The 12645-nt window shown below is 40.8% G+C and overlaps 1 protein-coding gene across 3 annotated transcripts; it reads right to left on the bottom strand.

Annotated features, from left to right (window-relative positions):
• Positions 1-3269: 3269 nt before the first annotated feature.
• On the bottom strand, positions 3270-10273 carry pfkfb3 (6-phosphofructo-2-kinase/fructose-2,6-biphosphatase 3). 3 transcript variants are annotated; one of them, XM_080886926.1, is made up of 15 exons: positions 10000-10273; positions 8172-8297; positions 7909-8005; positions 7743-7809; positions 7578-7652; positions 7432-7488; positions 7196-7320; positions 6878-7085; positions 6627-6773; positions 6426-6530; positions 6177-6306; positions 5938-6065; positions 5614-5802; positions 5412-5434; positions 4497-5052 (listed from the first exon to the last, which is right to left on the bottom strand). In XM_080886926.1, exons 1-15 carry the CDS (start codon positions 10067-10069, stop codon positions 4998-5000), a joined length of 1602 nt encoding a protein of 533 aa, XP_080743052.1. In that variant the 5' UTR covers positions 10070-10273; the 3' UTR covers positions 4497-4997. The 3 variants fall into 3 exon arrangements, with proteins under 3 accessions (XP_080743053.1, XP_080743052.1, XP_080743051.1); XM_080886925.1 differs by having other exon boundaries at positions 4501-5052; positions 8172-8300; XM_080886927.1 differs by lacking the exons at positions 4497-5052; positions 5412-5434 and adding an exon at positions 3270-4450 and having other exon boundaries at positions 8172-8300.
• Between the last annotated feature and the right edge of the window lie 2372 nt (positions 10274-12645).

Below are 12645 nucleotides of genomic sequence, written 5' to 3' on the forward strand. Positions count from 1 at the left end.
TTTGTAACCTGGCTGATTGGGATCACACACAATCCTTCGTCAGCGCAGCATTAGACGGCTATTTGTGGAGCTGCTAGCTTAGTTCAGACTGTTAATAACAAGTCCACATACCATTCAGATGCCTGACACAGCAACTCCTCTCTCCCACAGAGATTACAGACAACACACATGTAAACACACACTAACCATGACTACCAGTGGCAAGCCACATGCAAGTTTGCTTCAGTCTGTGCTTGCCAAACGCAACACATAGTTAGACTCCGGAGCCTTGTCATTAAATTCACATCTCAGTCAAGCACGAGGCAATAACATGGGGAGGGGGGGGTCAATTAATATAATAAAATGTGAGCAAACGGGATGCAAAATGCTGATTATTACTAAGGAGAAAACTTGAATAGGTAAAGTGTACCAATGTGAGCGACAACAACATGCAAAGATACAATGCAAAGTAGGTTTTAGAGTTTCACTGCCTGTGAGTGCTGAGGAAGCCGGTCAGTGTGTGTGTGTTTGAGAGGGAGGCGGAGCACCAAGTGGTGTACCTGACAGCAGTCACATAGCCACTCTGCCCACAGGATGACCAAACAGAGCCAAAACACTCGGTCTGCCCATGATTCAGACATGGGGAAATACCACATCCAGCTGGCAAATATAGTGTGTGCGACACAGTGGCAGGAGAGAGGCAAATATAGGAAGGGAGAAGCATCTAGTATGACAAATGTTTAGCTCATATTAAAGTGAATTTTAGTAACTTATCAAGCGCATCAAGGCTAAAACAATAATCCAAACTACTGACATGTGTTTCTGATTTTAAGCTGTTGGTAACTCATCAAGTCTCATGAGCTCATAAGTGGTAAACAGAAAATGTGGAAATTTGCAATACACTGTGGTGATTTTTGCACATTTTGCACACATTTTGAATGAAGTCCTTTTTCAACTGTATGCCTTTGCTTAGCAGCAGCTAAGCCAGAATTTTCCATCCGCCAGGAGCACATTTAGATATCAGGAGGCAATAAAACTCTCGAGTCATTTACTTATGGAAACTAGTTGGAAAAGACGGACCTCAAACCAACTCCTACTTTGCATATCTCAATGGAGATATTGTGTCATCTGCACAAATAAATATTTTTGTACATAAACCCAACTTATTAACTGAATAATAAGGATCTATGGTGATGATGCAAAGGTAGTGATCGAAGAATAATTTCCAGAAAACATCCGTGCAGTTCTAATATCCCTGCGGCCATAAAAAATAAAATCATTTTAAACAATGCTTCACAATAGTGATGGCTAAGAAATGCTCTGAAGGACTCTGGTAACAGCCTAATTAAGCTTTTTGACGACTGGCCCTTAAACTGAGGTGAATCATTAGCATACAGGCTGAGATCAAAGGTCACAGATCCATTCATGTGCTGAACAAGTAGCACTTCTAGCGAAGGGTGTCTACTGCAGATGGTTATTTACCATTCTAACCAGCAGTCTGACGACTGTCTTGTCATAGAAAATAAAATGAACAATTTGTACTTCACTTTATAAAAAATGCTCTAATGTATGAGGTCTCATTTATACCAAAAAAAATACTTCTATTCTATTGTCTACTGTCTACTTCGCTTGGGACAAAACTATGTCAACAACCAATGTTTTGTCAGTTGTCCTGACAAAACATTGGTTTTGTTTCCTGTCGTCGGCCTGAGCCTTTCTGTGTCCTCGTGTCGTTTTTCTGTATTGTTATGAATGCTGTCCTCAGGGGCCCTTTGTGCTCTTCTTTAGGGCGTTCTGATGAGTCGTTTAAATGTGTTGCTGTCTTCTTCCTTTGGTTTGGCTGGCGTTGTTAAGCAAGTAGTTGGATTTGAATTTTGCTTGACTGTTTCCTTACAGAATAAGTCTTCAAGGAACCCAGAATAGCTGCATAAAGATCAAGTGAAATCAGCCAATAGTTTCAGCATGCATTGAACAACAATGTAATTTATATTAAATAAATTATATTTATTTCTAATCAACTTAGTTATATCCTGTTTTAAAATGTATTGTATGACTGTGTGTATAATCAGTTATAACTAATGCCCAATTGTCCAAATGTAAACTACTATACAAAAAATTAAACTTGTTTATGGTTAAAGCAACACAGAATGCAAAAAGGTGGTACAAATAGAGCTCAAAGTTGAATGAATAAAAGCATGTTTAGCTAAAAGTTTCAATAACAGAAACAACATGCACAACATGAGTGCACATAATTTTGGTACATGTGAACCTCCATATATCAACATGTTGATGTTTAGCAGTGTAATATGATGACTACTGTGAAGCTTTGGTGTTGTCCATTATGGATAATCCTGACCACCCTCTGCACCATTTACTCCACAAGCAGTGGAGAACCTTCTCTAACAGACCGATCCAGCTCTGCTGACACAAGGACAGTTACTCTGTACAAATGCAACATTTACCGTGATAACAGTTCATCACAACACTTTACACACAGCAAGGAAGTTCTGTTGTGCTGCATTGACCACCTAATGTCAGTGAATACTTATTCTGATCTTCACTCAAGTCATCTTAATTCCTGTTTTTGCCTTGCCTATATTGATACATTACTTTGTATGTGTATTTAATTTTCAGATTTACTTTGTTGCTTTTGTTTAATCCAGATATTTTTCTCGTATTGTGCTATATGGCACTCTAGTTATGTCAAGTATACATTTACCTCATCTGTGCTATAGTGTAACTTTCAGCATGCTAACTCTTGCTGCAAAGCCATTATGCTGGCAGAAATAACTCCCGTCATGCTAGCACTGCACTCTGCTTTTGTACCATGCCTTCTGTAATTTGTGGCTATAATGTAGCTTGCCATCACCAGTGTATGAGTGTGTGTGGATGGGTGGATGACAGGTTGTGCAAAGCACTTTGGGGTCCTTAGGGACTAGAAAAGCGCTATACAAATACAGGCCATTTACCATGCAACAAAATTTGCACTATTAACTCAACCTTCTTTTAGAAAAACAAAAAAGAGAAAAAGTGTCAGGCTTATCAGTGCTAGTCATTACTTCCTGAGTCCATTTTAGGCTGATAAGCAGCTTGTAACTCTGTGCAACTCCGTGACTCATGTGAATAGGTGAGACAGCCAGAACATGCAATGTCATGCACACATTAGCTCCATAAAAGGAACCAGAGTAGCCGGAGCATTATTGGATATGGGCCAATGAAAACAAACAGGGTTTTTCCCCCATGAAGTGAATTTAATGGTTCAACAAAAGGGAGGAAAAAAAAAAAAAAAAAAAAAAAAAAAAAAAATGCACAAAATATAATAATGTACAGTTCTATCAAAACAGAGTGTCTTTCCCTCTGAATACTTATTCACAACTACTTAAAAATAAATAAGGAATATAACAAAACACTTTTACAAAAAGAAAACATTTCAAGCAAGCCTGATACAGCAGTTTTCTGCACAGGCGTCACACTTTCCATTCAGTCACAACACAGTATTACAAAGAGTTACACACATTTTCATCAAGTCTCCCCACAAGGGTTCCAAGTCATCTCCCATACAATGTCACTTACACCATATGTACACTAAGATTTACAGAGCTATTATTAACAGCACGCATTTTAACAAAAATATAGGTGCTTAACTTTGTGCGTAGCAGACAATGAGAGCAAAAAGAAAATAAACTTGAAGTAACGTTTCCCATCAGAGACATCTCTAATGATCAGCGTGCACTGTGGCACTGAAACTAAATGGAGAAATTAAATATTGAGATGACATGTAGAGTTCATGGGTGAAATGTGGCGCCTCTCAAGTAACGAGTCTGGAGAAAAATGGCGAGAAGCAGCATTAGGCTTGCAAAACAAGCACTACAGGCACTCTACGGCAAAGATCACCTCCATCATTACTGTGCAGTAACATGAAAAACAAACTGACGAACAGAAGCAAAATGTTTCGCCACTGTGCAAAACATTGCTCATTGTGTAGTGTCAACATACAAACCAATTACATAACTTTCAAAAGAAAAAAGAAAAACATGAGTACGTGAAAATACAGTGTACAACTACTACAAAGTTGACAATGTAAACTAAAGACAAAAAAAAAAAAAAAAAAAAAAAAAAAAAAGAAGTTCTCTGCGAAACAGTCTTTGGTCTCTCCAAAGCAATAAACCACAATAAATTGGTTTCCATCAGAGATGCAAAAGTTCTATAAAATATTTTTCAAAAACAGATTCAATCACAGAAAAAAGGAAAAAAAATTGAGACATCAATTAAATACAATAACTGTGTTTTGAACAGTAAGACGTGCAGCAACTTGTGTCCTGGGCTTTAAGGAGGAGAGAAGAAGTCGATTTTGGAGAACAACAATTTTACTTTGATGATGTTGCACCAACTCTTCAATGATCCACATGTCGGTAATGTTTCACTGGCAGGGCTGCAGGATGTCATGGCAACCAGGTGAGCTCATCAGGTTCTGCAAACAAAACAGAAGTTTAGATTCACTTTGTACTGCGGCAGCTGTGCACTACATAGCTACTATACAGATCCATAACACAAAAGGCAGCAGTCTTACGCAAAGAGTGGCCTAAGATAGTGTAATGTCTTAACCACACGTTACGTCATGCAGGTTTTCTCAGCCCTAATCTGCTCTTTGATATTTTTAGGTGCTGTGAAAACTTGCGTCGAGTTTGCCACTGTGCAAATAGGTGGCTGCATCGCTTTAATCCTTGGGTGATTATGACAACATGCGCACAAATGCACACACCCTGCACCGTCATTCATGCTTTTCCACTGCACCAGCAAATCCTATCCTCATGCCACCAGTGAAGTGTACTGCTGTTGCATATTCAATTATACAATTAAGTTTGTTTACAGATGATTTCGAACATGGCTCCGCTCAGCAAATAAAAACACAGAATTTAAGCCAACTCATCCTACTTTGCTGTGGTTGGCAGATTTAAGTAATGCACTGATGTGGCTGCTAGAAGAACTGAAGAAACTGCATAACCTTTAAAGTGTGTTTACCTTTGAAAGACTAAGAGCGAAACCACCTTTAGATAGTGGAGGATGGTGCACCTTTAAGCAGCACAAGACAGGCCGAGAATAGACCAAAACACACAAAGACAAGAACAGGACAGTCAGCATGAGGATCAGGAGTGTAGTAGTGATGAAAACAGGTTGGAATGACAGGAATGCTAAACAAAAACGTGGGAGTTCCCCATGAACTAAGAACTTCCCTTTTCCCGTTGCTTCCACAGGCAGGATTTTGTAACAAATCATCATTTCCCATTACTCAAGTTTAGATTAGAGTTATTATTAATACATTGTTTTTCCTGTAAAACAGTCGAGTACTGTGGAAGTCCGGAAAAAGAAATGTCATTGAATACGACACAGCACACAGTAGAAGAGGCTGACAGAATATCCTGAATACTTACAGGCAAACTTTGCCCAGCCAGTGCTAAGAGGTGTGGAAAAGGAGGAGAGGGCAGAGGGGAAAAAAAGAAAAAAGGACGAGAAGTAGTGTGAGTGAACGCATGCAGAAAGCTGTCAGGAAGGAAACGCATCTGTGACTCGTCACTTCCTGAATACTGTTCAGCTGGATATCCAGTATAATTTTAAAGGTTTTGATAATCCCACCTGTCCAGGGAGAGTGAGGGGTATGTGTGATGGGCTGCAGAGGGCCAGCGCAGAAACAGAGGGGGGCAACTCCTGGATTGGGGCCTCGTCCAGGTCGTCGATGCGAGGTTTCTTAATGTTGGACTCTGGGCTGGTAAGGGGAGTCACGCTGTTCCTCCTGATCAAGGTGCCAGGACCTCTCTTAACGTCCTGCAGGGAACCAAAACAAACAGACTTGATGGTCAAACACATGCATGGAGTTTCATGAATAAGGACAATGAACAGCAGCTGCTCAGACACAGGAAGTGACAATGACTCCAGCTCTCAGAAATGAGCTCCCATTACCTCTGGTCGCTCCCTGTGGGTGTTTACTGCCTCCACATTCAGGGAGATTGACTCCACTTTGCATCCATAAGCAACTGGGGTGAGTTTGAGCACCGTGTGGAGGGGACACTTCAGGTAGGGCATTTCATCTGGAATAACAAATGGCAAGGAAAATATAAATAAAGATTAAAAACGCATGCGAGGACACATTTGGATTTGACCTTGAACCCAGGCGGGTTTGTGGGATTTGGAGTACCCACCTGCACTCTTATCCAAGAAGTAGGCCAGCAAGCAGCGCATGACGGCCTGGTGGCAAATAACCAACACGTTCTCTTGCCTCTCCAGCTCCATGATGACTGGCTCGACCCGCTGCACAAGGTCCTGGTAGGACTGCAGAGGTAGAAGGGGAAGGGGGGGGGGGGGGGGGGGGGGGGGGGGGGGGTTAAAAAACTATTTGCTTTATATTTTATGAGGTAAAGTGTCAATGCACCAAACGGCTGCTCGTGTACCTCTCCAGCAGGGTAGCGGTAATAATATTTATCTTCATCTCTCAGTGCAAACTCCTCAGGGAATTTCTCCTTCACTTCATCGTACGTCATCTCCTCACAGACTCCCTAAAAGAACACACCGCGCACGTAGTCAGCTTAGACATGATGTGCAATTAGCAATGTGTAATACAACCTAAAAATACATCTTTGAGTGACACTCACTGCATCAATCTCATTAAGAGCCTTCCACTGCTCGTACGGGACTCCGAGGTGCTCGGCAGTCTGGATGCTGCGACACAGCTGGCTCGTCCAGACCTTCAGGTCCTTCAGCTGCTGCTCCTCCACAAATCGAGCCAGGGCGGATGAAAACTACAGCAGGCAAAGCAGTAGTCATATTATCACCTGGTGTTCATTATGAAAGGTTTAAAAAGTATCAGCTGAGCAACTGGAAGCTCTTATGCTCTCTTTTGTACCTGTTTGCCATGAGGAGAGAGGCCAGCGTCACCCCCCACCCTTCCCTTCAGATTGTCCGTGCTCTCCCCGTGCCGACACAAGTAGATGGTTCGGGGCTGGACGTGGATGTTCATCAAGTAGTAAACGATCTTGCTCTGAATGTGATCCTGGATGCGGTTGACGAGAAAACGGCGACCCACATCGATTACCTTGATGAAGGAGAGATCCCTGGGAGAAGACAGGATGCAAATGATTCATCTGAAGGTTTGCAATGAGGCGACATAACCAGCAAGAAAAATCTAAGCCGCGAATTAAATTTTAATTTTATTTTTTTTTACCTGTCGTATTGATCTGGGTCCAGAGGCTGGTAGCTCTTTTTGTAGCATTCAATTCTTTTCTGGAAATCCAGCATGGCTTCAGTCTTGTTACAGTCCCGGTAGTCCGGGCAGGACACCTTCACTTCCTGCGTAGGAAGGAAAACTGTCAGACGGCGAACAACATGCCTGATGCCAGAGATTTGTGAGCATTGTGTAAAAACAGCACAGTAATGTCTGAGGTTATATTTGTGACTCACCATGATGTTCGACGCAATGACGCTGGGATCATCGCACACAGACTCGATGAAGAAGATCTAAACAGAAAAGTGAGACTTTGTTTAGAAAGGTGCTCCACATCACTGATTCAGTACTTTGGTACTCCGATAACATTAGCAGCATGTACCTTAAAATCATTCTCTTCCCCGAACTTGAGGATCATGTCTCGCCTTTCTCTTGTTGTGTTGGTAGCGTCAAAGACCTACAAAAAAAGAGAAAGGTTTAAGAAAAGCTTCACCACAGGATAAGGTTGTTACAGAAACAAGTTATTTGAGAAAATGGGAAAACTCACCGCTACTTGGCCACCTTCGTCCTTCAAATAGGACCTGACATCTCTCAAGGCTGCTAAGGCACACTGCCTGAAAAGCAATGATAAGAAAGGTTTGTTTTCTTCTTCTTTTAAATAAACAAAATATGTTTTTATTTGGGGTGTTTGTGTAACATGAGGGGAGACTTACTGCCTGATTTTCACAGCACACTCATTGTCAGGCTTGAAGAAATCATAAGAGCTGTAGTTCTTGACTGCTTCTCTGCGGTACTCTCCTACATTGAAGACTGCAACACACACGAGGAAGACAAACAAGTGTGAACACAATGTCCTGGAATTGGAAACATGAGCTGATGCCATTTACTTCCAGGACCACAGTGTTACTGTGAAACTGATAAGCTACTGAACAAATAGGAACAGTGTACAAATGTGTGTTGCCGTCTGTAAGCATACCTTTGGTGGGCATGCCGATCCAGTTGAGGTAGCGGGTGAGTTTCCTGGACATGTACGTCTTGCCCCTAGCTGGCAGACCCACCATGACAATGACGGTGGGTGGGTTGGCGAAGTGGGGAGCACCACCTGCTGTAGAGACATTGTGAGATATCACAATTGCGCTTGTTTGCAAAACGTAAAACATGTTTTGTGTGTTTAACTTCAATTATTCTAGGGGTCTTTTTGGTCCCCTAGGTCCCATCTCTTTAAGGCAAGCCTCTCTTTAAGCCAACAATACGCTGATCGGCTGCTCATCGTAAACATTTGATGAGCAAGTGGCTGGGGCTTCTGTGGTCACAGATGACCATAACAGACATATACCCTTATGTAACTTATGTGAAGTCAGTTTTTTGCTCCAGTGATTAGCTGAACATATACCAATCTCATTATTTGAAACTTCGACAGTATGCAATGCTTTTAATTACAGGTCCATTATTTTGACTAGCATCAATGAAACACTGACTTTAAGTAATTGACTGCTGTGCAAACTAAGGTTTGTATCCAGTTGCATAAATATCGGGTTCAGCTTCAACCTCACTGCACATCTGACCCACTTCTGTTAGCCTTCACGAGCCAGGACAATTTGTGTTCACATGACCAGATATACAGTAAGCCCCCCACCCCCAGAGGCTCATGGGAGATTTTACAGGGCTTGCTTCGTGTCACGCCTGCTGCCTCTCCGTCCGTGCAGCATCAGCCATTCATCTTCAAATAGGCCCACGCATCCCCACAGCACTGCTAATCTTGTTTCCACAACACAAGTGCTTAAACGGAAAGACGGATCAAATTTTAAGGAGATGCTCAGACATCAGAGTCAGCCTTCTCTGTGTTGAACCTCCATCGTTCACAACAGATCACCAATAGTTTTAGGTCTTATGACAAAAAGGTTCAGTTGGATAAATTTGCAGGTTTATCTCTGGATCAGACCTAAAACAAAGCTTAAGCCAAACTCCCAGCACTGACAGACGATTGGTGAACCATGTGCAAAATCCTATCAATAATCAGTCAGAAGCAGAATGAAGTAACCAGTGCATTCATGTGTATTGGAAGTGGGGTAAAAATACTGTTATGTTGATTTTTTTTCTAAACTTACTAATAAGAAATGTGCAAATGATTGTAACAGCACACAAAATATCAAAGACCAAAAAGGGAGGAAAAAAAACCCACACACCCACACACACACGAAATTCGCTTTACTTCTATCAAATAGGTCATTTCCTTTAGCATTTAATTCAGTTTTAAATGATCCAGAAGCAAGAAAGCAACGGCTTCGAGTCACCGCCCCATTCACGGGCATTTGCCGATTGACTAACCAGAAAACGGAACCAGCATCGTTCGCAGGTTGCGCGGGGGAGGGGAACGCACAAACCATGGCAACAGGAGCTTTGTCAGGCCGGAGAGAGGTCGTGACGTGTTGCACGTGCTGCGCGAGACCACCAATCAATGAATGAATGATGCCGGTTTTTCGACTTGGCGATTTAGAAGACCGGCGTACGCGGCAGGTGCAAAGACTCAAAAATATTGGACCAAAACTGCAATTCAGTCACAAAAGTAACACTACGGGGTTGTTTTACAGCAATGCAGCGACCTGGTGACGTGATAAGCATTCATACGGCAATACCCACCCAGCACCACACTCACATGTCGTCAGAAAAAAAACAGAAAGAACTAGCTTGATTAGCGTACGTTAATACGCGAAAATACATTGAAAATACCAGTTATCGTTACATTTAAGAAACTACTGAGGTACCCACGAGCAAATAATAATATAATATATGCAGTGTTTTACCTCTCCGCCTGTCATCCTTTGTGGGAACCCAGATCTTTTGGATCCTGTTCTGGGTGAGCTCTCTGGGCATTCCTTTGGGCCTTATGAACTGCACAGCACACAGGAGAACTAAGACGCTTAAATCCCGTCGATAAAAAGACTTCGAAGAGCCGGAGGCGATGTAAAACTAGAGCGTAGTTCTTCCGTTCAGTGTGTTCAGCGTACTGACCGGTGCAGAGCCGGGTTTAATCTACCGGCCTGTGCCACACATCCGCTATTTAACTCCGCCCGCGCGGCCGGCAGACAACGTGACTTGGGACGCGCGCGCGCAAGCACATACGTTCACACATATTACACGCGCACACAAGCTGCGCCACAGCGCCACTCTGTGGCAATCCTTAGAACAGCACTTAATACGTAACCCCTTTTTCATTATCGACATTGTGTGCAATAGTTCTTAAACCGACTGCAATCCACGGTATATTACTCATTTCATTCTATTTTTAGCAGCGGCGCCAGCGGCGGGTATAACTGATATCTGATATTTATTAATTAAAGCTCCATGTGGTTCTCTAAGACTGATTTTCAAATATTCCTGAAGCTTTCTGCTGTAGGTTTATTTTTAAAATATTTTTTACCATTTCAAAATGCAGCATTGCCATTAATTTCCATTTTGTCTCGGTCTAACGTGTAGTGTGAATTAACAATTTTTCTGTGTATTTTTGTGTATTCATAATATTTTCGAATATTATTGTTTTTATATTTTTTAGGATAATTCTGATAAAGTTTTTATAAAAGGGGGCTATTTATGCGTTTTATTTTATTTATTTATTTTTATTTTATCAAAGAACGATTCGAAATTGATACGATTTCATGTATGAAACCTCCACGTCCGCGGTCTTTGTGGTCAAGATGATTTGCCCCCCCCCCCCCACGTTCTCCACGTCCACTCGCAACCCCCAACAAAATCTAAGCTACTTTGTTCAGTCTAAAGATGTGTGAAACCAACCCCAGAAGAGAAATGCAGAGCCTCACATCACCTCTCTCTCCTTCCTCATTCTGGGCCGTCCCACTGAGTCACAATGGGTATCATTAGACATACACTGGTGTGGATTTAACTTTTTCAAAAATGCCCGCATTAGCCAAGCACGCTTTCATCTTATAGCGCAATGAGGACATTCGAAGGGAAATGACGTGGAAAGGCAGAAATGACAGACAAATGATACTGAAAGAAGCTCAGGTTTGGTTAACAGCTGAAGAACCTGGAGAGGTTTAATGACATATATACAATGACATATAGACTATATGTCATTGTATATATATATATATACAATGACATATAGTCTATATATATATATATATATATATATATACACAATGACATATATATATAGACTATATGTCATTGTATATATATATATATACAATGACATATAGTCATATATATATATATATATATATATATATATATATATATATATATATATATATATATATATATATATGACATATATATATGTGTGTGTATTATTTGAAAGGTTTTAAACACTTGCTCTAAAAATGTCACTTTGTTAATTTTAAACGTTTAAACATTTAAACGTGTTTTTTTTACATTCAGTTATCCTTTCCCAACAGACTGAGCAAATACAACTGACTTTGCTTTGCAGTTGGCTTTGTAACTTAAGCCTGAGTACTATAACAACAGTCTGCAAAGGGAGAGCTCAGAAAAGCTGAGCAGACAGACAAACTGATACATTACTCTCCAACTATAAAATATCAACAGGCATTCTATGATCCCATTACTGACTTTATAATGGCTTTTTAAAAATGTATTGACGTGTGTGAGATCTTTCTAAAAAAAAAAAAAAAGTGCCACATAGTAACATCAAAAAAATATGGGACAATCTGAAACTTCTTCATTGCCTAAGTTGGGACTCCTTCTGACCTCCTTTCAACCTTTTGCCCAAACCAACCATGATTCTCTACATCGTGTCCTGTTTACAGAATGAATCAGAGTGACAAACTCTTTCCTCTTGGACAAACAGTGGGCACAATAGTTGTGGAATTTACATCCATTGTAAATATTCATACCACGCACACTTCCCCCCCTCCAACCCCCAAGCTGATTAAGAGTTAAACAAGGTCAGGTTGTGAACTTTACCTGGAGGGTTAAGATATGTTCGGAGTCTGAAGTGAAAGGGTTCAGCTGGAATGACTGTGAAAAAAAAAACATATTTTCCCCAGAAAAAGAAAGCAGGACACATATAAATGTTTGTAGAAGCACTGACACAGTTCTGGAATTTTAGATAATAATATTATCACACTCCTTCCACCAACTGTAACACTGGAGGGTTTTTGTTTTCTTTTTCTTTTTTTTGGTCACAGCCACATTAGTCCTAATTAAAGGGGCTGACAGTGCTTTTTCTTATTTTATGTCTTATTAAATATGTATACTGTTCTAACTATGGTCTGATTAGAGCTGATCTCATTTCTAAATAATAAGTAATTAAGTAAGGGATTACTTAAGTAGTTAAGTAATCCCTGTGATCTAAACAATATAAATGCTCCATATCTACAACCCATATTCTGAAAACATAGGGATGATGTAAAATGTGAATAAAAATGGAATACAATGATTTGCAAATCCCATAAACCTTCAAATTTTAT

The sequence above is a fragment of the Rhamphochromis sp. 'chilingali' genome (genome assembly GCF_963969265.1).
Source record: "Rhamphochromis sp. 'chilingali' genome assembly, chromosome: 7".
Lineage (NCBI taxonomy): Eukaryota > Metazoa > Chordata > Actinopteri > Cichliformes > Cichlidae > Rhamphochromis > Rhamphochromis sp. 'chilingali'.